This window comes from Crocodylus siamensis, chromosome 2 (genome assembly GCF_052110815.1).
Source record: "Crocodylus siamensis isolate JL-2025a chromosome 2, ASM5211081v1, whole genome shotgun sequence".
In the NCBI taxonomy this organism is placed as follows: domain Eukaryota; kingdom Metazoa; phylum Chordata; order Crocodylia; family Crocodylidae; genus Crocodylus; species Crocodylus siamensis.
Window position 1 is genome coordinate 210,785,488 of NC_143396.1, and position 25,220 is coordinate 210,810,707.

General features: G+C 42.3%; 1 protein-coding gene across 1 annotated transcript in view; it reads right to left on the minus strand.

Annotated features, from left to right (window-relative positions):
* Window positions 1-25,220, minus strand: part of SLC1A2 (solute carrier family 1 member 2) — a 141,176-nt gene that overhangs the window by 16,145 nt on the left and 99,811 nt on the right. Inside the window, exons 7-10 of the mRNA XM_090032940.1 lie at window positions 22,249-22,482; window positions 14,954-15,148; window positions 10,964-11,098; window positions 2,914-3,145 (exon numbers count right to left, since the gene is read on the minus strand). Of these exons, the coding sequence (XP_089889066.1) occupies window positions 2,914-3,145; window positions 10,964-11,098; window positions 14,954-15,148; window positions 22,249-22,482 (796 nt within the window). The remainder of the gene's footprint in view (window positions 1-2,913; window positions 3,146-10,963; window positions 11,099-14,953; window positions 15,149-22,248; window positions 22,483-25,220) is intronic.

Below are 25,220 nucleotides of genomic sequence, written 5' to 3' on the forward strand. Positions count from 1 at the left end.
AGCTAATCCTCACAACATCCCTGTGAGGTAGGTAAGTATTATTTCCATTTGGCAGATGGGGAATTGAGTGACACAAGTAACTTGCCCAAAGCCAGCCTTATGTTCCATGGTAAGCCGTGGTTCCTCTCAAAAGCCTGAATGTACTAATAGCGTTGCAGGGCAGAGTAAGCGTAAAACAAGAATAGGTGCCAAATATTGCTAGTTGTGCCAACTTTTAACAGGAGAACATTCTCAGACTGACATTGTAGCATCATGAGCCAAATTTTATTCCACCTATTGAATGTCTAAGTAGACTTAGGCACCTAAGTGTGATACTACTGTTACCAGTACAAGTACCTGAAAATCCATTAATGCATCTACTTCCATAATGCACCAACATCTTACTCTTAAGACGGAGTCCCAAAAAAGGATATGCCCACCTTTTGTATTAACATTTCTTTAGCAACTTGAGCAAGGTGGAATCAGAATGCACTTTGGTGCCTAAATCCACTTTCATGTCTGTTACCTGTAAATAGAATTATGTCCTATCATCCCAAATTTATGGGGGAAGCCTGTGGGTCCAGTGGTGGGAACTACATCATAGAATCATAGAAGTCGGGTGGGAAGGGACCTTGTAGATCTTCAAGTCTGACCCCCTGCCTGGGCAGGAGAAAAACTCGGCTCAAATGATTCCAGCCAGGTACGCATCAAGCCTCCTCTTAAAGACCCCCAAAGAGGTCTACATGAGAGAGACTGAAGGAGAAAGGAAAGTGCATGAATGAATTTACTGAAAGAGCATCCATTGCATTTTGCTTGTGTATAAATATTTGAGAAACTGGGAAAAGATGGTACTCTGTATACCCAGTATGATGGGGAAAATGACTGGCGTACAAGATTTGTGCTTGCATCAGGAAATCACAACCTGGGGTTGTCTTGATGCCCCAGATTCTGTGAATTCTTGTAAACAGAGTTATTTCTACCATCTGTGCAGCTGCCTCCTGTTTCTCTGTGTGATTAATTGTTCAACAAAGAATTCCATCTTAAAAACAGAATTGTAGTGGTAACTCTTAAAATATTGCTTTCAACTAAAGAATTAACCTTCAAGCTGTCACTGGTATTTGCAACAGTTTTACACTTTGTGAATAGCCAATATTTCCTTAGGTCATTTCTATCTTTTTAATAGAAGAAGGACTGGTCTTGAACAATAAGAACTTTTACATTGAAGTCAGTGGCGTGTTGTGTGTTCTCAACACTACTTTAAATCATGTACATTTAAGCATGTACAGAGATGGAGCAAATCTGTTGGCCACAGCAGTGTATCTCACATCAAGAAATCTAGAAGCAATAAATCCAAAAGGTGTCAAGCCAAAGAAATGAGAGTGTTATAATAATTACTGTTTCCTTTTATCCATTTAGGAATTGCGGCAGTTTTATTGGACAGTAGAATAGATTTCCAGGTGAAGTCTAGTACTCATCCAAAATATTTTGTTTACTTTCTGATGAAACATTTCTTTTCAAAGGAAACAAACATTGTCTGGAATATTTTTTCTTCTGTTTTCTTTTGAACTAAAGAAAATGAAATACAATTTTTCCTTTATTTAAAAAATATTTGTTTTCTTTGCCAACACACCACTTCATTTTCCTTTTTACTTGCCTTTCCAGTAGAAAATAAGAAGGAAAGACGGAGGGGAGAACACATCCAAAAACAAGGCAAAAACTAAAGGGAATTTTATATTTATTTTAACTGCATCCAAAAAAGAAAAAAAATTCCCATGAAAAGAACCTGGAAAAAAATGAAAGGGTGTTGTTTGTTTGTTTGTTTGTTTAACTAAAATATTTCCATGGAAAATGTTCCTGCCTCAGTCACCTTGAAGCAGGCCAGAACAAAGCAGTTAAAAAACCCCCCAAAACTGTGGAAAACCATCCTGGACCTACTGATGACTGTGGGAAATAACATCAGAAGTTTTTTTCCCTTTTCCAGTGTCTAAGATAGCTAGATCATTCGATTATGTGGGGCACGGTAGAAACTTAGAGGTGCCAGATGTTCTGTGATCTCTGTTTCCATGCAAATACCTAACTGTGGTTGACACACCAATCTGGGCATGATTACTGATCATAACAACAATTCACTGACAGCATGTGCCACAAGCAACTCATTTTACATAAGATCAAGTGTGAGGAGCAGAATCAGCTGAAGGAAAATGGACATAAACATTTTATGGCTTGTTTTTGTTTTTCTTTTCCTTCCTCTCTTGATTTTTAATCAGCCCTGCCTTGGCTTTGGTTGCTGGTATCTATCTAAACACACATCACCAACATTGACTTCTCATTCAGCTGGTAGGGTTTCGGAAGCTCGCTTTGCTCTAATCAGACCTTTTTTTGATTGTCTGTTTAAAATACATGCTAGTTACAGTGAGGATTAGATAGAAATTGTAAAGTCCTTATTGTAAGTGAACCAAGAGAGATGATGAAAGCAAAGCATACACATGCTGTATGAGTGCTGGAGCCATCAGATGACAGGGTGAATTCAATGACTGAGTCTCTTTACAGCGTATCATGGAAGATAGTCAACAAATAATAATCCCTGTGTTTAGTTTGCGGCCAGCCTTCCTTTGAGTGGCCATAGGTTCTCTGTTGCCAAAGAAAAGATGATGCCATATTCTGTGTCTTGGCATATTCCATAATATATTGCATAGTGCCTTAGCTTTTCACATGTAAACATTATATATAATTTTCCACCTCAAGTGACATGTTTAAGAACAGTGCAGAAAGCTGTTTTTGTCTGCTCACTTAACATGCCTGGGGTTCATAGAGACTGTTGTCACATTGTTATTGGTGTAATATTTTTTAAAAGACATGCAGGTTAAAAAATGAAGTGAAACAAAGCATGCACCGCTATATACAAGTCTCAATATCCATAAATGTGAAAGGTACCTTGCACTCATCTACTATGACAGAGTTGTGAGCTGCATATACACATTGGTTTGAGTTGTTTTCCCTATGATTTTTCATGTCATCATAAATTGACTGAGTCTTGGTCATTTCAATGTCTTCATGCCCCTTATGCTGGGAATCAATGTTATCGAGCTCTGCCTTGGAGAGGTGGTAGACAATGCCAGCACCGAAAGAATCTCCCACAACATTTACTGAAGTTCTCATCCGGTCTCTATAAAAGAAGAGGAAGATAGGTTTCACACCCAATGACAAATCACTATGGAGCAGGAAAGGCTCATGCATGTTGTTTGGAGCTCTCTACCTGGGAAAAGGGAAAGTTAGGTCTGAAGGAATACTTCACACCCCAGTTGCTGTGGCTGTCATTTATCATTTTCAGAATGTTTAAGGGATACTTGGAAGGAAAAGGATTTTAGCTTTCTATTCAAGTTGAAAAAGATTGTCTTCCCATGGGACCTGCTCAATCAGAAACTATGTACAAACTTCTACGGCACAGCTGCTCATGCGTATTAATCTTGGCAAAGTGATTATGCAATGCAGCCAAACTTCAGAGCTAAATTTTGCTGATCTCCCCCATGCACCTGCTTCTCGGATTGGAGATTTTATCTCAATATGCTCTTTACACTTTAGTTCCTTTAGATTAATCTGAATTTGTCAGGGCAAAAAATTTGATTTTGCACAGGCAGGGAAAATTATTTTGAATTTACTGAGGTATTCTCAATTGCCCCTCACTCTGGAACTTGACTTCAGCAGAAGCATAAAAGAGGATCATCTGAAAATCTGTTGCACATCCCTGGTTCCTTGCCACCCACTAACAGTGGGCATTAAAGTGCTTTGCACACTATGGATTCATTTGTGCCAGTGCAATGCTGGTGTAGACTGGTACCAATCTCCTATGGTACCATTTTACACCCACTATATGCTAGTGTAACAGTTCCACTACTGTGGAACTGTTTAGAAAGTTACATTTTATTACAACGATGATTGGGGGTCAGGTGCTAAAGAATCATTTAGGTTGTTGATAATATAGCTTGAAGAGTGCTGTAACACCTCTTGAAGGACAAAAATATAAAATAACAATATTAAATATCTGTAGGCCTCCTCAGATATGGGCCAGACAGAAGCAGTCAAAGGAAGAAAGAGAAGAAAATATTCTTGCAGTGTCTGAATTCCTGATGTGTTAAATAAGTCTTCTGGACCAATCAGATATGTAAATGCAGAAAATCTGAACAACTTTTGGAGGTGCATTTCCAAAAAATCTGCTTTCAGGGTACAAGAAGATTGAGCAATACGAATTTTACTAAATGGTAGAAAAACAGGCATGTTAAACTCTACACAAAAGTGGTTATTTTAAAGTATTCCCTTTATTCTTACTTTTTCTGGTATTATGTTTGCTTTGTATTGGTGCTTCTTATATGGCACTAAGGCAAAAGGTAAATGATTTCCCCATCAATAATGACTGGTAATCATTACATATGCTTATTTAAGGCCGAATTAATCTTTTTTTTTAACTTTTGGCCAAAGTCTCACCGTAAACCATTTGTAAATTCTTATCCCCAACTGTGAAATTTCAATTGATTTTCAAAGATAGTTTTCATTATTTTGCCAATGCATCTAACACTTCATAGCCAAATCAACATATTCTTGAATAAAAATCATGAAGGTGCAAAAAAAAAATGGGGTGGGGAGTCAATGCTCACACTATTGTTGAAAGGAAAAAAAATCCCCCCCATTTTTGCTTTACTAGAATGAAATATTTCACACAGTTATCTCATGCATGTGTAGTCTGCTTTAAACACAAAAAGTAGAAGAATAAGAAAATACTATTGGCAAAGGTCTATTTATTTTACTGAGGCCTGTAAAAAATACTGACTTCTTCCATACAACGTTCTTTACAGAATGCCTGAATTTTCTTTGAATGAACAGACTTAAATCTTGAAAGGATTCACTGATGGCACTCTGAGATGAGACGGTCTCTGCTTGCCAAAAAGGAGGTGGAGACTAGAATGCACAAATACAGATCCAGTGTGTTTTATATGTGAGAGGATCAGGGCAGAAGATACCTCGATCCTTCTGTATATGTTCGTGGCCAAGTATAAAGGTGCTACGCAAATTGCACAGTATTTCAGAAGTATTCAGCACAGACTTAGTAAGATTAATTTAATTGAAATAGAGGGTGAGATCATGGCTCTGTAAGTCAGTGGCAAAACTCCCTGACTTCTACTGGGCCATATATACCTAGGCAAGAAGCAAGGATGGAAAGAACATTCTTTGGTTAAAAAACCCCAGAATAAAGTCTTTGTCAATAACACTGGAACAACCGAACTGACATCAGTAGAGTGGCACCAGTGAAAATAACAGAAAAGGATGGTCTGGTAAATTATTTGTCAAAGATGTCTGAAACCTTAATTCTGAGAGGAAGACTGACAAGAGAATTAAAAGCTCTTCCGATGAAAGCTTCTGGTTTCTTCTTTGATACAGCAAGTGCTTGAGGGGTCCTTTTAATCTAGTTTCCACTCACTCAACATATCTTGCAAGCTCAAGACTAGAAGAATTAGCACACACGATTACTTGATCAGCTGTGATTTGGCAAAATTATTCCTCCAAGAAGAAAGGACTTCTCATATTTAACTTTCTGTTGTTGTATCTAATTGCCATTGATTTTATGATAGTTGGGACTCAGAGGGTCTGATCCTGTAGTCTAATGGCAAATCAACTTCCTTGGCAGCCATGAAAATACATCAATAGGCCTACAATGTACCAGAATGAGGAAAAACCCCATAATCTCTTTCCAAGCAACTTAAAAACCAACATTACTAAGTAGTCTAGATCCCAGGAAGGAGTCTAAGTGAATTCTTAGGAACCCACTATTTAAAGAGTAAAGCCAGTTTTTACCACTGTACCACAGCTGCTATTTCACGCCCGGGACTGCTGCTAAGAAATGTACCCACCCATTTATTGTCGCACAGCATATGTCAAAATGCAGAAATAAGGCAGTGTAGTTGGTTTAGAGCAGCTATGACTATGCATCAAGAAACATGCCAGAGAATACTGCTAGATTATGTGCAATCTTTAAGCAGATTACATTGCCTCATTTCTCTGCTTTGATGTACACTGAATAGGAAGATGTATCAGCAGCCCTTTGCTTGTTTTGAAGTCAGTATAGACAAGTGCTACAAGGTTTAACCTACCTCATCCCTGTTGCCCCTTAAGGAAGAAGCCACTTCCAGTTTTACATATTACTCTACTTTGATTAACTTTTTAGATCTAAGCAATAACTTCCACGAAGAAAGCAGGTATAAGTGTTTTGAATTTAGACCCATCCTACCCAAGGCGATGAGGGAGTTAATGCTCATGCAAACTTCTCTAGCTGTTTCTGAATGTTGGTGGTAGCTTATCTAAACCTGTTTTCTCAAATTCTCTTTTTCTCAGTGCAAACTACCTTAGTATGTGAACCCCAGCTATAATATTGTCAGTCACACATTTGGAAAGTAGCCAGCTTTTGGCTAAAGCTAAGGATGCTGGATACATACCAATTATTGGCAAATAATTGCCTTTCTATTCAATGCCACTGCCATCTTTTTTGTTTAATTTTTAATTTGACAAACTGTGAGAGCTGTGAAAGGTTGGGAAACTTGTCTGGTGAGAGAGCCTGATCTGTGAGTGTCTCTTTGTATCTGTATCTAATCTCTATATTCTGGAAAGGGACTCAGAAGAAAATAATCAGATCTGGTTCCAGAAACCTATCAACCTCAGTTTGACCTGGAACAGTCAGGGTTGATACCCATCCAAAATTCAGGTTCCAGTTCAATCAAACCGAAATCTTTCAAAATATTTTCTGTAAGATTTCAGCCTTGCGTGATAGCAGCCTTGTGAAGTCAGCTAATTTTGTGATAATTTCATTCAGCAAAATGAAAAGCTCTTACGATAAGTTAGTTTTGCAAGATTTTCATGATCTTCCTTTGAAATACTATTACGACAGCTTTTCTTTAAAGATTTCTACTGTATTTCTTATATCCAATAAAGTTAAAAAAAAAGTGTCATAATCAGGCCCTGAGTGTTTCAGTAGTTTTATCAGCATGGCACAATATACAGACTTTGACTCCATTTTTGTTATTTATATGCTTAACTCCTTGATGCTAGGTCCTTATTTTTATCACTGGATTTTCATGTCAACTGTCAGGACAGAGAGATCCACAGCTCTCCAAATACATGAGCAAGTGTCAGCTTGGCATTTATTTGGAAACACCCCTTTAATGTTTCTTTCAAAGGCTCCCTCTCTGCTTCTGGCCTTTGTATTGTATTTCTATAGCTGAAATTCACCATTATCAGAGCTCCATAGTACAGACATTTCTATTTCGGTATTCCCTGATGCAAGACTAAGCAAGGTGAGATGAATCAGGGGTAAAAATGCCTGTGGCCAGACTGCACTACTGTTTCTGGCAGGGGATCAAAACTGCTGGTAAGTTGTGGTTCTGAGGTTTGCTAGCATAGGCTGGCCAGGTGAATATTTTTAAATGACATTTCCCTAAAAAAACAAATAAACCACACACTTCATTTGCACAGCCTTCCCACCAGCTGCAGAAACTTACCTATTTGGCCTTCTTGTGAGCGCCAGTAAAAACATATAATTAAAATCTGAACATATACCTCCTTTCGCGCTCTCCCTCCCAGCTGCAGATTCCTAAGCTGCTTTCTTGTTTTGAGGCATGACTTCATAAATATATTTAAAACCAGAGAATATCACGTTTTCCTTTGCCAGCTGCCTTTTGACTGCTGAGCCCCACCCTGGTTCACCATTCTGAGTCATGACTTTTTGCAATTTCACTTTTTAAAACCATTTTCTACTTTTTCTTATCCGAGCTGTTAATTCCTGTCTCTCTTTTTTTCCTGAAGTTGATACTGAAGCTATGAGCTGCTCTTCAGAACACTTAAGCACCGGTGTATGGGGTATCACAGGAGGGGTTTTATGCTGGTTGTGTCATAAGGTGATCTTTTATATCAGGTCTAGTAGATATACTACAGTAACAGGGTGCATGAGCCATTTTTCAGGGTTGATTGAGACCTTGAATGCCCCCCGGTAAGTCATGAAGAACCAGTGACTACGATAAACAGCATATGATGTTGTTTCACTGAAGTCTGAAGGTCAGATTCTCAGCTCTGCTCATCCAGCTTTACACCATTATAACAACACAGTAGTGATTTAAAGCTGCTTTAAATGGGCAGTTGGGGATTCTCCTAGCATGGAGACGTCCATAACTGGTAGAAATCTGGTAGAACTGTACCAGCTCTCCCCTTTCTGAAACAACCATCTATACCCTGACAGCTTAGGCTGTAAGCCAAGAGATGCACTGGTCTCTACTAGCCTTTCTATTCTAGCAAAAATTGAGGATCCCAAGGCTGCCCTTAACTGTTTCACCAGGCTGAACTTACAATTCTATGTGAAAATCTCAGAAATAGCTGATGCTGTCAAATTATTATGAACCCAAGGATGTGACTCTGGCTGTATCTAAATGTGAAGGAGAGAAGTCCCAGGAGAAGACAGATGTTATACGGCTGAGGACATGCAATATCACTTAAAGAATTTGCACCTCAGATATCTGAGACTGGAAGGCAGGTGTGTGAAACTGAGTTCTGTTTTAGGGATCGTTTTAGGCGAGCTGGAGAGGAGAATCCTTCCCAGTTTTCCAGTCTGCTTTCTTATTTAAGTTGTTTTGTGTGCCTTCTTCAGATATCTATGTAACAGGGAGTCCTGTTAGTTAAGGCGGAATTGCAGTTGGGTCAGCTGGCCCAGGAAGGTCTAGCAGCTAAACAAAGAAACCAACTGCTAGCAGAGTGATAGCCAGAGCCCAGATAGCAAAACAACAACCAAAACAAATTGAGCTGTGAAGAGTCAGGCAGTGAGAAAATGCTGCTGCCTCAGCAATGGGCTGAGGAAAGGGGAAAGGGGACACACCTGTAGGCAGCCCAGGGAAGTCACATGGCAAGAAAGGGGCAGGGCTCAGGAATATGAGGCCAAGTCCAAGCCCAAGCCTGAGCTCAGGCAGTCAGTCCGGCCCTGAAGGCCACCAGGGAAAAGAGCTCTGCTGAGCAAGAGAGAGAGAGAGGCCAGTTTCTGGGTGACTGACAGATCCTGTTATGCCAGTGCTGTTACAAAAGGGATGAGGGCTGGCAAGGGGAAAAGACTAAGCAGGGATTGGCATGCAACCAGTGAGCTAAGAGTTTAGTTTTTGCCAGGGGGCTTATGGTTTTTGTTTGAGTTTTGACTGGAGGACTGGGTTTGTGACTGTAGGGAAGGTTTGGAGGTCCCAGAGCATCATGCAAGGCTTGAACCTGCAGGGAGGAAGTCACAAACTGCAAAGTAGCCCAGAGGGGCTGAGAGAAGGGCCAGGGGCCCAGCAGCCCAGTTGGGGCAGAGATAGGGTTAGGGCCCAGTGCCTAAAAAAGGGCCAGGGGCTGAGAGTGAGAGACGCAAGGGCCAGGGGCCCAGAGATACTGACAGCCAAAAGGGTTGGAGCCCAGAGGCCAGGTCAAGCACGGTGGACCTAGGCTGGAGGAAGCCCAGTGAGAGAAAGGGGGAAGAAGTTTGGGAAAGCAGAAGTCCCAACAACGGTTTTAAGACTTGAATTTGTAAGATGGGGGTAGGCAACCCCTGGTACGGGTACCCATATGTGGCACTCAAAGGCATTTTGCTTCGCACACGTGCCTCTGGGTGGATGGTGAGGAAAGGGCCAGGGTTACCCAGCCACAACAAAGATTGGGACCCTTGTGGCTCCTCTGCCATCCCCCCCGGCACACCAACATCTTACAAGTTGAAGTTGTGGGTGTGCTTGGCACTCTGCCCAAAAACGTTGCTGACCCCTGTTGTAGCGGGGTAAGTTTCCCCTAGAATGATTAACTTTTAACACCTGTGAGACCCAGACATGGTTACAGAGGATATCAAAGGCCACAAAATTAGCCCTTAAGCTGATTAGTGCCCAGGAGGCAGACAGGCTACTTAGTGCTTGAAAGGTGAAATTGAGACTAGTGGAGTCCAGAAGGGACCTGCCAGATAGTTGCCCGAATGAGCCTTCATTTATCAGGCAGCCTCCATTCTTACAAATTAACCAATTACATCAAGGCATGGCATGACAGAGAAAAAGGGTGGGTACCCAGACAGCCAAAGTGGGACAGGCATTGCTTGGCCACGAGGGGGTATCATGGTCATCTCGGACGTACTACAGTCATTCTATAAGGTCTGTACTGGAAGGATTTAAGAATAAGAATAAAAAGATGCATCAACCTGATTCCATTAAAAAGACAGAAGTTGCTACACTGGATTTAATTAGTGGTCAATCTTATCTGATGTCCTGTCTCCATAAGTACTTTATGTTTCAGAGAAAGGTTTAAGATTCTCAAACAGGAATATAAAATTTTAACTGCAGGAGAAGGCAAAATTCTTCTGAACTTCAGGCAATAGTCAATTGTCTTGTAGCTTGAAGAATGAGGTAGGATATCTGGGTATAATGCTATTTATACAAATACCCAATGCCACATTCATACAAATCTCCAATGTTATAGGTAGATAGCATTGCAATGTAATCTACAGGCTTTATTTTAGACAAAAGAAACTTTAAAATCAGGGAAATGTGAGTCAAGAGATGAACTAACTGCTGTTGAGAAAAGCCTGTGATGTGAAAGTAGCATTAAGAAGAGTCTTTAGGGAAGAAAAGTATCTGGTAGCTTAGGTAGGAGGATAGGAGTTATGACCCTTAGGAGCAGATCTTCAGTTCATGTAAATTGGTTTCAATGTGCCAATAACAACTTATACTAGCTGGAGACCTGGCTCTGGGTTTTCCTCCCTGCTCTAAGACTGACTCATCAACTGGCCAGTATCAAGCTGTTTAACAGGTCTGCACCCCCTTTGCTCTATCTGTAAAGCATACATATTTTTAGAGTTTATTGAGATTCACGATTGAAAAGCAGCAGAGGAAAAAAGCTGTTTGTTCCTTGGACTTTAGTGGCTTTATTGGATAGAGTTGGCAGTACTTACAAGAGCCAGTCAACAGCAACAAGTAGACTTATATCCTGAGTGGGTAGGCCTACTGCAGTGAGGATCAGCAGCATGGTGACCAGGCCTGCACTGGGTATACTGGCAGCTCCAACGCTTGCTAGGGTGGCTGTCAGACTGTAATAAATAAAACACAAGGCTAGGTAGCAGAAAGAAGAGTGTAACTGTCAATGTGAACTCACTTCAATGACTTTTTTCCCAGAACATCCATGGCTACATAATTCTTGAAAATAAGCTCAGACCACAACATTTAGGATTTTGTCCCTTCAGCAACCTGAATTTAAGTGTTCAAATCTGAGGGAAGAGGGGGTTGTTCAAACTTCTATCAGCATACTGTCAATTTGTAACTTTCATATGTTCAGACTTCACTTAGTTTTTTAAATCATTGCAGTCTTTTTAGAGCCAGTCTTCAAAGCCATCACTTTCGCTTAGATCCCTCTCTCCATTCCAGCTAGAAAGGTTGTGACTGTAGGATTGTAGGTGGAGCTTCCAATGTGGTTCATGAACAATTACTTATGGTATTTGAATTGTGAGATTTTGGTTTGGAGGAATGGGTTATTGTCAATAAAAGATGGGGAAAAGCCTAAGAAGTCTGCTCTCCAAACTTTGTCAACCTGCAATGCACGGAGTCCAGATATAAACCCATCCTAGTTCTGATCTGAAAAAACCCCAGAATAATTTTTTTTTTAAATAAAAACCAGCTAATTAGGTTTTTCAAACCTTCATTCTCACAAGTATGAGGTTGAAAGGAAAAACAATAAATCTCTGTGCTCAGAGTGGTGAAAGTTTGGGAGGAAAAAAAACCCTTCCTACAGACAACACTAAACTTCAGAGATACTGGGCATTCCTTTGCAGAATGGAAAACGAATTAGAAAGTGGGAGAGCCAAGAAAAACTAGAAAAAGAAGTCTCTGTCTTTCTGAAATAATCCCATAATTAACTAATAATCTGAGAAGATAGGTACACCCAGGAAGATTTTAAAGGGCTTCCAATAAGAAGGTGGGGCAGTATGTGTCTTCATAGGGTAAGTGCCTGACTATAAGCTACAGTGCTTATGTGTGAGAACAAATCATATTAGCCTGACTACTATATCCAAGAGTTGGAGGGTTTTGTTATTGGTTTAAAGCATGATACACACATGAGCAGATATAAAGAGCAACTGGGGCTGGTCAAAGGAAAAATACTAAGTCATCTTGAGCCTGCATTGGGTCATCTGAACCCAGCCCCACCGTTATGAGTTGAGTTTGGCAGACATAAAATGACCTTCCAGTAATCTGCATTACCAACCTAGGGGACAGTATCCCAGTGTTGCAACAAAAATATCACCCCGTCATATTGCTGAAGGAACACGGCTGGCAATTTTGCTCTGGCTAGCCGAAAAGAACGCACTGCACTCTGTAAAACAAATTTTAAAGCAGCTTCTGGGAAAGTCCATAAAGTCAACTGCACCCACATAAAAATTAGAGTTAAGCATGAGACAATTTGTCAGAGTGGGAGTAAAAGGAATAATACAGGTTTTAGTTTACAAAGCCCAGTGACCATCAGTGGGGCCCCAAGCTGAACTTTTCTGGCATCCAGTATTACATTTTCAATTTATCTCTAAAATTATTTTTTTAGGTCTAAAAACAATATTGTTATCCAAGATCTATCATCTGCTTTTGTGAGAAACAGCCCAAAACCAATTTTACTATACTAGGTAAATTGCAGGAAGCAAAGAAATGGAAAATGTTCTGCTAATATAGTTAGGCAAGCAACACAACATTAGAAATTCCAATCCAGGTGCTTCTTTAAACTAAAAAAAGTTTAACTGAAAGGAAGGTGGGTGGTTTTGAGACACAGGAAAAAGGCAAAGTTGGCAGCAATCACATGTGGTTTACATTGTAATGATTCAAAATGTCAGGGTTGGTGTATTTGTCAGGTTTTCCATTGTAAAATAACTTTAGCAGCACCAGTCATAACTTTGCCATTCTCTTTCATTACACAAAGGATTGAATATGACTTTAAACTGGATTACAGTAAATGTTCCAAAGATATTCTTACTCATGTTGAATGTGTACTTTCCTTTGTGTTTCCAACTATTTCAACTTTGTCCTATATATGGTTATTTGAGAAGAAGACCTATGTCCATTATATTCTGGGTTAACGGTAAACAGACTGATGGTATCTCTACTAGGGCTGTGCAAAGCTTTGGTCCCTGATTCAATTCAGCAGAGATTTGGCCTGATTCAGTGACCAAAGCTCTGAATCCAAATCGAATCAGAACTGTCCAAACTGGTCTCGAAAAATTCAGCGATTTGGACATAGACACAGCTTTAAATGGTTTTTCTACATACCTCTAGGTAGCAGGTGGCTTGTGAATGCTGCAATGCTGAGGCGCATGGTGCATCCCATAGGAGCAGGGGGAGTTCCCAAGCGTGCTCAGCAGCAGACCCGTAAGTGGACCACTTCCAATCCACTTCTGGGTCCACTGGGGAGCGCACTGGTGGGCCCCCCTGTGTCCCCTGGCTCAGCGACTGTTGCCTTCTGGGTCTGGAGGGGTGCACCCGGGGTCCTCCCATGGACGATCACCAAGCCAGGGTGGTGCAGCGACGGGCCCTGCATGCTCCTGGCAGAGCCAGAAGTGGAATGGAAGTACTTCTGTTCCACTTCTGGGTTCACTGCTGAACATGTGGACTCCCCCCCCACCCCATGGGACGTTCCATGCGCCCCGGTATCACACCGCCAGGGGTGACCAGGAATAACGGTCACAAGCTGGCAGAGGGTAGGTTTAGGTTAGATATCAGGAGGCGCTACTTCATGGTCAGGGCGGCTAGGGTCTGGAACCAACTTCCAAGAGAAGTGGTGCAGGCTCCTACCCTGGGGGTGTTTAAGAGGAGGTTAGATGCACATCTTGCTGGGGTCGTTTGACCCCGGTACTCTTTCCTGCCATGGCAGGGGGTCGGACTAGATGATCTGCTCAGGTCCCTTCTGACCCTAGAAACTATGAAACTATGAAACAGTGTTCATGAGCCTTGCTGGTACCTCGAGGTATGTAGAAAAAACATTTAAAGCTGTGTCTGTGTCTGAATCACTGATTCTCTGAATCAGCATCAAATCTTCAGATTTGGATTCGGCTGAATCAAATCAGGGACAGTGATCCAAATCAACTAATCGAATTACTGTCCCTGATTCAGGCTGAATCCGAATCGAATAGGGCCCACTTCGCACACCCCTAATTTCTACCATGACACTACAGTCTGTACAGTAAACATGCCCTCGGATAGATAGAATAACAAGGCTTTTAAGAACACTTAAAAAGGACACTTTTCTGTACACATAGTTGACACTTTAGCTGGGGCTAGATCATCACATACATACTACACCAATGCTTATTGTTAATGCAAGCCTATATTCATTTGTGCATCATATGAATTTTTGGGGGGCTGCCTAGAGCCAAAATAAACCCAACACAAGTTTAACATTATGGAAGGAATTTGTGACAGCATCTTGCAATTCTCAGGGAAACACTCTGCTGCTTAGTCGTTTGGTAGACTTGATCACTCTCCAGTCATGATCTTTCTCACCATCACCTACTTGCACCCTGAAAATGTCCTACACACTACTATTATTTCTTTCAATAGCCATAGAAGCAGAAAGGGAAAACAGTGATAATGGGCTTATTTTGTGTGTCTCTGTCAATTGTGACAAGCATGGACCTTCTAGAGAATGAATCCCATAAACATGACTCAGAACATTCAGCTGGAGCAGTCAATTTTTGCTCTGGTTGGAGAAAAATCTTTGCCCTGGCTTTTGTGCTTCTCTGTTTGTACAAATGTTGCTGAATCAGAGTATACAATCTAAATAAAACATGTGCTAGGTGTTCCTTGCAACAATGCCCTAGAGATCCACAGCCATTCAAAAGGCCAAGCCAGTACCAAATCTTCACAGTTCATGATCTTCAGAAAAAATGCCGACAGAGGTATATAGGACCTACCTCACAGTGACTATCTGCCCACCATCCAACACCACTCCATTCATCTGTGCGATGAAGATGGCAGCCACTGCTTCATAAAGGGCAGTCCCATCCATGTTAATAGTGGCTCCAACAGGAAGGACAAATCTTGTTACCCGTTTATCAATGCCTAGGTTTTCTTCAAGACACCGAAAGGTGACAGGTAATGTACCAGCACTGGAAGAGTGAGCAAATAAATGGAGGAGGAAACAGTTTTATGACACATAATATTCTTGCATGATTCATAGATTCATAGACACTAGGGCTGGAAGGGACCTCAGAAGATCATTGAGTACAGCCCCCTGTCCCAGGGGCAGGAAGTCAGCAGGGATCACAGGATTTTCAAAGTTGCTGCTCCATTTTCATTCTCTACTCTGCCACAAGCAGCAAAGAGAACAAGATTAAGCATATGCTACCGAATGCTATAGGAAAGACCAACGCTTAATGTAAAGTTTTCGTACTTCATTGCCAGGAAAACATTGCTATATTTTTCCCCTTTCTTTGCCAATTTTTTCTTGTGCTTCATGCTACATGTGACCAGAAATCTGTCTTCAATTTAAGCCACTTTTGGAGCTAACTGGCAGTCAGACTATGAGTTAGAAAAAGTGAGAGAAATAGGTGCATGTTTGCAAGGGGAAAGAAGTTGTAGATGTGACTTCAATCTAAGTTGTAAATCATTTCTTGACCAGGGGAATTTGGTTGATTTGAATTCAAATAAATATATATTTAAGGGGAAAATTCTGTTTCTTTTCAGCTGTGAAAGTGTTCTTGACAGAGAAACCCAGAGCTACTCTATTATGTGAAATGAAGGGTGGATAAGAGGTACTACCGATATATTCAGTTCTTAAGCATGGGGTCAGTAGAAGATGTGGGTCATGGGTGGAGGGTGGAGATCAGCTCCTTGCATGGATCTCTCCTGTAGAAGTCTGAAACTGAAACAGATTTAGCCAGAAAACTGATCAGAGTTTGCAGGTTCATTTCACAGGTTCCTGTGCCAAGCATGTCTGCTTAGAACAGTTAAAGGACTTTCCACTAAAGGAATGAATCAGTGGAGTGCACTGGTTCTTTCATTTTTTGTGGCATCACTAAGCTAATTTGGTTGCACCCTGACCAAGAAGCTAGCTCTGAAAAGGGAATGTCAATTTAGGGAATTTTTTGATAAATCAATTGTTCCATAGAGAAGCAGCTGAAGCATGTCCACCTTCATATCTCAAACTGAGTCACTGGCATCTCTCAAAGGCAGTCATGCTTAGTGAACCAATAATGCTGAATGCAGTGTCTAACAAAAATGTCAATTATTGGTTATAATAAAAATAATAAAGGGCTGAACTCACTAAAATGAACTAAAATACTTAAGATGTTTATATCTCACACCTTGCAACTTTAGAGTGGCTTTAACACATTTATTAATTAATTCACAGAATGAGTCTACATCCATTTTACAGATGGATGTGAAGCCAAGAAAAGAGAAATTAAGTGACTTCTCCAATACTGTACTTGTCAGAGCCTGATTTGAGAAATGGGGTTTATTAGCCCACACTGGGCACGTCTACACGTGCAAATAATGTGAAGCAATAAACTCTGGAGTTTATTACTCCCAAGTGCACCATTTGAACATGCACCCAGGACCGCAGCAGGTCGGATCAGCCCTGGCTGGCAGAAGGCTGCTCTCACCTGGCTCAACATACTATGGAAGGGCTGGCTGGGGCATGATGCTGGGGCACACATTTGTGCCAATACTATGTGCTGCAGTGCACACCCCCGCCCTTGTGCTTTGCAATGGGAAACATTGTCCCACTGTTCCATATGCTGCAGGCAGGGGGCTTGGGGTAGCCATCCCCTGTACTGGGGCACCCTGGGCCCTGGCCATCTGGAGACTGGCACGTGGAGATGGGGGAGCAGGCCAGCCCAGTGCTGCCTGCTCCCCTGTCTTGAGGCACCGGGAGTCCCAGCCAGGTGGGGAGTGGCTGGCTGGGGCAAAGGTTCCTCTGCATGGGGGCTCCATGACTGATGGAGATGGGAGAGCAGGCAGTCCTGGGCTGCCTGATCCCCCATCTCTTCATTTGTCCTGGTGCTCGCCCAGTGCTTTGTTGCGCCACCTTTTTCCAGGATTTTTTTTTTTCGCTACCAGGAAATCCTGGTAACAAATTTTGCCCCAGCACTGGAAATTAGCTGTACTGAGCACTGATTGATGTGCAACTTGTGCAGTTTGTGGCACTAGTGCAATTTGTGGTACAAACCACATGTTCCTACATGTCTGGATCCAACTTTTATGTTTTTCCATTTATCATAAGACCTTTCCCTATAATTCAGGAGGCAAACACATATTTTAATTTATTTTTTAACATAAGTGATTTGACTTCTCTGGAAGATGAAGCACTTAATCTCTGAAAAATAAGCACAGTAGGTAGAAGCAATACAAAATTATTCCACTGTTTTAAGAATCCTTGTTCAAAGAAGCATTTGAAGGTCCACCAGAAGTTCAGTCTTTGGCTTCTCAGCTGGCACTCCTAAAGAGAATGCCAGCTGTAATGCTGGTGGTCACTTGGTTATGAATATATGGACTAAGAACCAGGGAGACATGTTATACTGTTTCTTACACAGCCATCAGCTGTCAAATAATAATTCAGTCACTGCTAATACAGATTAATGAGCTGAAGCAAATCAGAAATTTCTCATCTGTGAAAATTTGGACTTGTTAAAAATGGAAAAGACAAAATGTTTTGGTCCAAACTAGATGGAAAACAAAGCATTTCATTTCATTTTAAAAGTGTTACTATGATGACACATGGGAGCTGTAATTTGGGTACTGCATGTCCTTATGTTCCACTATGGGTTGGGTTTCCTGGACAGATAAAGCTCCCATGATCCATCAGTCTCTAATTTTCCAGAGCTCCACAATGTACCATAGCTGATGACATATTATGGTAAATTAGCCTGTAGAGGCATGGAGCACCCAACCACAGTTTTATGAAGCATCACATTTCTGTATCAAAAAAATTCAGTCCCTTGGTATCCAGTGGTTCAACAAAACCCTACATTTTCTGCAGAGTAAGCACTTTTGCAAAATAAAAATATTTAATAGAATACCAACATTTCTATCAATACACAGCTTTGACAGGAATTTTACAGGCAGCCCTAGTGAAAAGCATCTTATCCTGTTACCAGGCTCTGAGTCATCAAGCCCCCTATTCCTTTTCCGTATGCACTAACTGAAGGAATGAAAACTCAAGATTCTTATTCAATTTTCTTTATTTTGCCAATTTGGCTGAAATATGAACAGTGAGATTTGGAATAACTCCTTGCTCTTGACTGGGTAGGGTCTGGTTTCCAAACCTAATCTGTAAAGAGTCCCAGGATACCTGTTGTCTCACTTGTTAATAATATAGAGAGAAATCTTTATTGGGGTCAACGGACATGTGCGCACACACATGCACACAAACACACACAAACACACCTTGTTCCTTTCTAACTCTCAGATTAACTAAACAGAACCTGGGCTAACTAACAGCATCATCCTAACGTGGATGAAACAGTTGAAAGAGTGCACAAAGAGTGGTCATTGCTCAAGAACACGATCCTCAAAGCACAAAAGAAGTCCATTCCCATGAGGAGGAAAGGTAGCAGAAGGACTGGTAAGCCCTCTTGGCTTAATAGGGATATCATAATCCTCTTGAAAAAGAAGAAGGAGACATACAAACAGTGGAAGCTTGGGACAGTGTATGCTACAACAGCCCGCACTTGTAGGGAGAAGATTAGAAGGCTAAGGTGGCAACTGAATTTAAACTAGCTACAGAAATCAAGGGCAATAACAAGTCCTTCTTTAGGTATGTAGGGAACAGGAGGAAGACAAGTGGAAACTAAACTCCTGAATGACTACTTTGCTTCAGTATTTCACTGGACTAAGGGGAAAATCATACTAGATAGGTTTAAGAATGGGCATGGTGGGAATGACCTCCTTCCTACTGTTGATATTGAGCTGGTGCATGATCAGTTAGAAAAGTTAGCCATCTATAAATCAGCAGGACCGGATGAACTTCACCCAAGAGTGCTGAAGAAGCTGGCTGAAGTCATCTTGGGATGTCTGGCGAAACTCTTCCAAAACTTGTGGTACTCAGGGGAGGTTCCTGAAGACTGGAAGAGGGCCAATGTTGTGCCCATCTTCAAGAAGGGGAGGAGAGAGGACATGTGCAACTATAGACCAATTAGCCTAACTTCTATCCCAGGGAAAATCCCGGAAAAAATGTGGGAGTCTATGTGGGATACATTAGCAAAAGGTAGGATTCTGAATGACAGCATCATGGGCAGGTCTTATCTTACCAATCTCATCTCCTTCTACGACCAGGTAACTCACCACCTGGATAAGAGAGAGGAAGTTGACATTGTATACCTGCACTTCCTAAAGGCCTTTGATTTGGTATCCCATGATGGTCTCATGCAAAAATTGGAGGATTGCAGGCTTAAATGCTTGACAGGTGTCAGGTGGGTAGGAAACTGGCTGCGGGGTAGGACCCAGAGAGTTCTAATGAATGGATCTGTCATCCTGGCGAGAAGTGGTTCCTGGTTCAATTCAGTGGAAATCTGGCCTAATTCGGAGGCAAAATCTCCAAATCTAAATCAAATCAGGAGACCCTTTAATCTCCCCGAATCAAATTGGAACCCTCCAAATTGATTCGGAGAAATATGGAAAGATTCAGCAATTCAGACATAGCTTTAAATGTTTTTTCTATGTACCTCAAGGTGTCAGGGGGCTCGTTAATGCTGCAATGCTGGGGCGCGTGGAGTGTCCCACAGAAGCTGCACTCACTGGCTGCTGCAACAGCCATCGGGGCTTCTGGGGGCTCATGGCAGAGCCCCCCATGCAGTGTGTGGCAGTAGGGGGTAGCGGGGATTGCACCTCCCCACCCGGCAGCAGCCAGTGAGTGCAGGATTTAAAAAAAAAAAAAGAGCCAGGACTCGGGGTCTGGGCAGAGAAGCCATTGAGGGGCTGGGAGAGCGGGAGGGGGATGGGGCCTGTTTGATTCAGAGATTTGACTGATTTGGTGGTGGCTGAATCTATTTGGGACAGTGATTTAAATCACTGCCCCCCAAATCAGCTGAATCTGAATCCAAAGTGAATACTAGCTGCTTCGTACAGGCCTAATGTAAAATGCTCTATCTGGGGACAAACAATCCCATACTTACAGGCTCAGTGGCACCAAACTGACTAGCACCATGGCTGAAAGGGACCTAGGGGTAATAATAGACCATAGTATGAACGTGAGCCATCACTATGATGCCAGCAGAGCAAACAATATTCTGGCATGCATCAACTGAAGCATCTCAAGCAAAACTGAGCAAGTGATTATTCAGCATTGGTGAGACCACAGCTGGAGGACTGCGTCCAGTTCTGGGTGCCACACTTCAACAAGGATGTGGAAAAGCTTGAGAGAGTCCAGAGAAGAGTCATCCTTATGATCGGAGACTTGCAAAGCAAACCATATGAGGAAAAGCTGAGGGACTTGGGTCTCTTCAGCCTAAAAAAGAGAAGGCTGAGAGGGGACTTCGTAGCAGCTTACTGCTATATCATGAGGATATATCAAGGGCTTAGCAAACAGGTGTTCACCAGGGCATCCTTGGGGAAAACCAGGAGTAATGGCCACAAAGACCTGGAAGACCATTTCAGGCTTAACACTAGGAAAACTCCTTCACAGTCAGGGTGTCCAGACTGTGGAATAAACTCTCTCCAGCGGTGGTGCAATCATCTACCCTGGAAATCTTCAAGATGGGATTCAATACTGACAAGAGCAGAATACTGCACTTGGGCAGGAAGAACCAGCAGCATACTTATAGGCTGGAGAACTCCCTTCTCGAAAGTACAGTAGCAGAAAGAGATCTTGGAGTCATTATTGATCCTAATATGGGCATGGGCCGCCAATGGGACGCAGTCAGGAAGGCCAACTGCACCTTGTCGTGTATCCACAGATGCATCACAAGCAGGGCCAAGGAGGTGATCCTTCCCCTCTATGTGACACTGGTCAGGTCACAGCTGGAGTACTGTGTCCAGTTCTGGACGCTGCACTTTGGGAGGGATGTGGCCAGCATCAAGAGGGTCCAGAGGAGGGCCACTCACATGATCTGGGGACAGCAGGGCAGGCCCTACAAGGAGAGGCTATGGGACCTGAACCTGTCCAGCCTTTGCAAGAGAAGGCTGAGAGGGGATCTAGTGGCAATCTATTAACTTACCAGGGGGGACCAGAGGTGAATGGGTGAGACCCTGTTCCCCTGAGCGCCTCCCATAGTAACAAGGAATAACGGCCACAAGCTGATTGAGAGTAGGTTCAGGCTAGACATCAGGAGGCAATACTTCACAGTCAGGGAGGGCAGGATGTGGAACCAGCTTCCAAGGGAAGTGGTGCTGGCTCCTACCTTAGGGATGTTTAAAAGAAGGCTTGATTACTACCTAGCTGGGGTCATATGAGCTTATCTTAATAGGGGTCATATAAGCCCAGTATTCATTCTTGCCCATGGCAGAGGGTCGGACTTGATGATCTGCTTGGGTCCCTTCCAACCCTACATCTATGACTCTAAGAGGAGACTAGACGGTCACGTTGCTGGGGTCACCTGACCCCAGGTACCTTTCCTGCCTAGTACAGGGGGGCTGGGCCCCATGATCTTGTGAGGTCCCCTTCAGCCTCTAACATCTATGAATCTGTGAAGGAGAAAATGCTGGTGACAACAAAAAACCTTCTACTTCCTCTTCTACCAAGCCTCATCAAACCTTCTACCTTTTACCAAACCTTCTACTAAGCCCCATCTACCCCATGCTTGAAACATAGCATTACTAATTCTTTTAGAAGCAGCCATATGAATACATATTGATTCTCTTTTGAAAATCGTGGTTAAAGCTTTTAATAATTATGATTAAAAAGTGCCCATATAGCACTTCCCATCTACTGAACTTAAAGTGCTTTGGAAAGGTGGGTAAATAGCATTATCACCATTTTACAGGTGAGGGGATTGGTACAGACATTATCTTATTTGCAGAAGTTTACACAGTGAGTCAGTGCAGGGAAGAAAATAGAAGACAGGTAGGTCTCTTTATACTCAGTCTGCGGCCACTGGCATGCAGGCCATACTGCTTTCCTTTGAAGTCAGGCAGATATGGATAATCAAAAGTTTTATTTCTCATCAGCATTAACTGTAATATGTTTTTTCTAGTAAAGGTCAGGACTGCATCTATATAATGTCCAGTAACTCCTAAAAATGTAAATACAGTGGCATTTCCCATGGAGTACCTGGAAGCCGTGCCTAGAGCTGTGATCCATGCCTGGAAAATGCCAGCAAGGAACGAGAAGGGGCTTTTTCTTGTTATCACAAAGTACAGTAATGGCAAGAAGATCCCGCCATGGATGACGAGGCCCACAATCACTGTTACCATGTACATTCCCAGTTGCCTAGCAACCACTTCTAAGTCCTTGATTGCAATGATTTTCCCACAAATGAGGCAGGCAATGCCCAAAGGTGAGTACCTGGAAAATAAAACAAACACAGATAGAATTGATCCTTACAGCTTGCAGCCATAAAACCTGTGCTCAAAGGTGGATAAAAATACAGGATTTTCAGGTTGAACCTGTTAAGATATGAAGAGAGCTCACTAAAAGGATACTGAATTATTGAATGAGGACATCTTTCATGCTGTTCTTATATGGTATGAATAAACCTGGTTCATTTAAGTAATACAACGATATCCTATGGCCACAGCCAAAGGTAGTTGCTCAATTTTACTCATTCTCATTGAATTTAACATGCCTTTCTTAAGGAAAGATTCAACTTTCTGGTAATATCCCATCAGAATATATATGTGTTTTGGACCATTATTAAAAAATAGTGGTTTATATACACATACCTGTTACATAGCAGTTTTTATTTGGTTTAGGGCTGAAATATTTGTTGCAGATAAATGACCTGGTAAATATAGCCCTTTTTCCGTACGAACCTGCCTGCTTTCTGCAAATGTCTCTGTTATATTCATTAAACTATTTGGCTTTCAGACTGTGGATTGATTGTTAATTACGTGCTCTGTTAATTTATTATATGATTAATTACCTAATCATCCTTGATAAGAGGAATGAAATGTAAACAGGAGAATAACAGTAGTACATTGTGGTACTAAACAATTTATTTCTACAGCTCATAAATGACAAAGAGTGAGTATGTAGGAATACTGGAATGTGTGTGTTGGCAGGGAGGGGCATTCATTCACTCCTCTGTCACACAGCTTGTCACACACATCCATTTCAAACAGCTTTCACCTTCCTCTGCTTACTTTATAACAGACTTACCGTGGAGAAAAAAATAGCTGTGTTTCCAGATGAAGAGGAAACAATAGAATCTCTTCTGAATAAATTTGTAGGGACTATATTTTCAAAATAGCTGGTGATTTGGCATGCCTACATTGACATGACTGGAAAAGATCTGTGATAAAACGTATGTCCTAAACAATGTCAGAAAATCCAGTTCCTTAAGGTATCTCAAGTTGAGCACTCAGCACCTGAGATGCTGAAAATCACGAGTGACTTTTGAAAACTAGGGCCAATTATTTCTAACCACTGCTCCAGCTACTGCAGACATAGTCTGTTCTTGCTGAATGATTTACCAAGGATAATCCCAGTAAAGGGTTAAGCAGTGTCACTGTCAGATGCCAGACCATATTTTATGTTGTTATGGCACTTTGGTATTCAGGAGAGTCTCATGAATCATTGGAACTGCCAGAAAAGACAGAAATTTTTTTATGGACACGTCATAAATAACTAGACAGAATGCCCCTTTGGATAAAGAAGAATGGCATTTGCCTTTATAAACACACAATGCTAATTCTCTTGCCCAGCAACAATTCTCTGCAGAGACGAATAAGAGGTGTTTTTACCATAATTCATTCTCCCTTTTTTAGGACAGAGGAACAAGCAGTTCATCAAAGAAAAACAAATGATTTCTATGGGCTTCTTCAAAGCAGGATGACTGCCCATAATTGCAACACTTAACACAACAGAAGCCTTGAAGCACACCTCTTAGATAATCAGTTATGTCTAGCATGGGCTTCTCAGTGCCAATATGTGAAATATTAGTAAATTCAAACTTCTGGACTATTCAAAGCATGATAATCATTGCTTCTAAATACATGCCGCCGGTTATAATAAATATTACAAAGAGTCCTTTTGTTCGCAAAAATAGCTACATCTGTTTTCAGAGAGGGGCCAAATTGAATATGAGAAGGAAAATGAGAAAGTGAGAGAATTATTTCATGAACTAGTCTAGGTTTCTTGACAAGTTTCACATTGATATTGTCAGCAGTACACCTTGTACACACCTGAAACCTAAAAGCACCAGTTATTCTTCCATATCCCCTGGGAATTACAGCTTTTTAGAACCTCAGAGGGAGGCATAATTTAGCCCTGCAACTTAAGAAATGATACTTTCATGAACATCTGGAGTTCAAGGGAAGCATATGCTGCAAAAGTATGGCCCATTCTGTTCAGCTTAGCACAGAGATGCAAAAAGCCTGAGACAGAAGTGCTTTAAATTTTACACTTTAAGTGCCCTAGCTTAGGTCAGGAGGGAACAAAACAGACATTCCTGCTTCTATGCACGGGAGAAGCAGGGTGCCTCCCAGCAGCTGGGCCACCCCTGATCATCCAGGCTAGCCCTCTCCCCCGACCCCACCAGTCAGCTCTCAGTGGCAGTCAGGTGGCCCTCCCGACCAGTGTTGGCTGGCTCGAGTCGATGGGTACAGGGTGGAAGGGGGGCAGGGCCAGGGCCACATGGCAGGGGCATCTGCTCCCCCACTAGTACCATGCTGCATGAAAAACCCCCAAGCCTTGCTGCCTCAGTACTGGTAGTGGGGGCTGCCGCTGCTGCCTGACTCCCCACTGATGAAAGGCACAGGCAACAGCCTGCCCGGACAGCAGCTAGGAGGTAGAAGATGTCCCCGCCACATAGGCCTGGCCCCCCTGTGCAGACCCCAGCTGGGGGGAGTGAGGCTGGGGGCTCCAGTCCCCTTCCACCTGCTCTTCCTGAAGCTGAGAGGCAGGGGCTGGTGGAAAGCAAGAGCTGGAGTAAGTGGCCCTGCAGCCTGGCTGAGCAGGGCAGCGAGGGGGGAAAGCCCGCACCACGGGCCTGGCCCCTGCTCTGCAGACTCCAGCTGGGGAGGGCTAGGGCCAGGGTGGGGGACTCAGTTCTCCCCCTTAGCTGCCCTCCATACTGCTGCCAG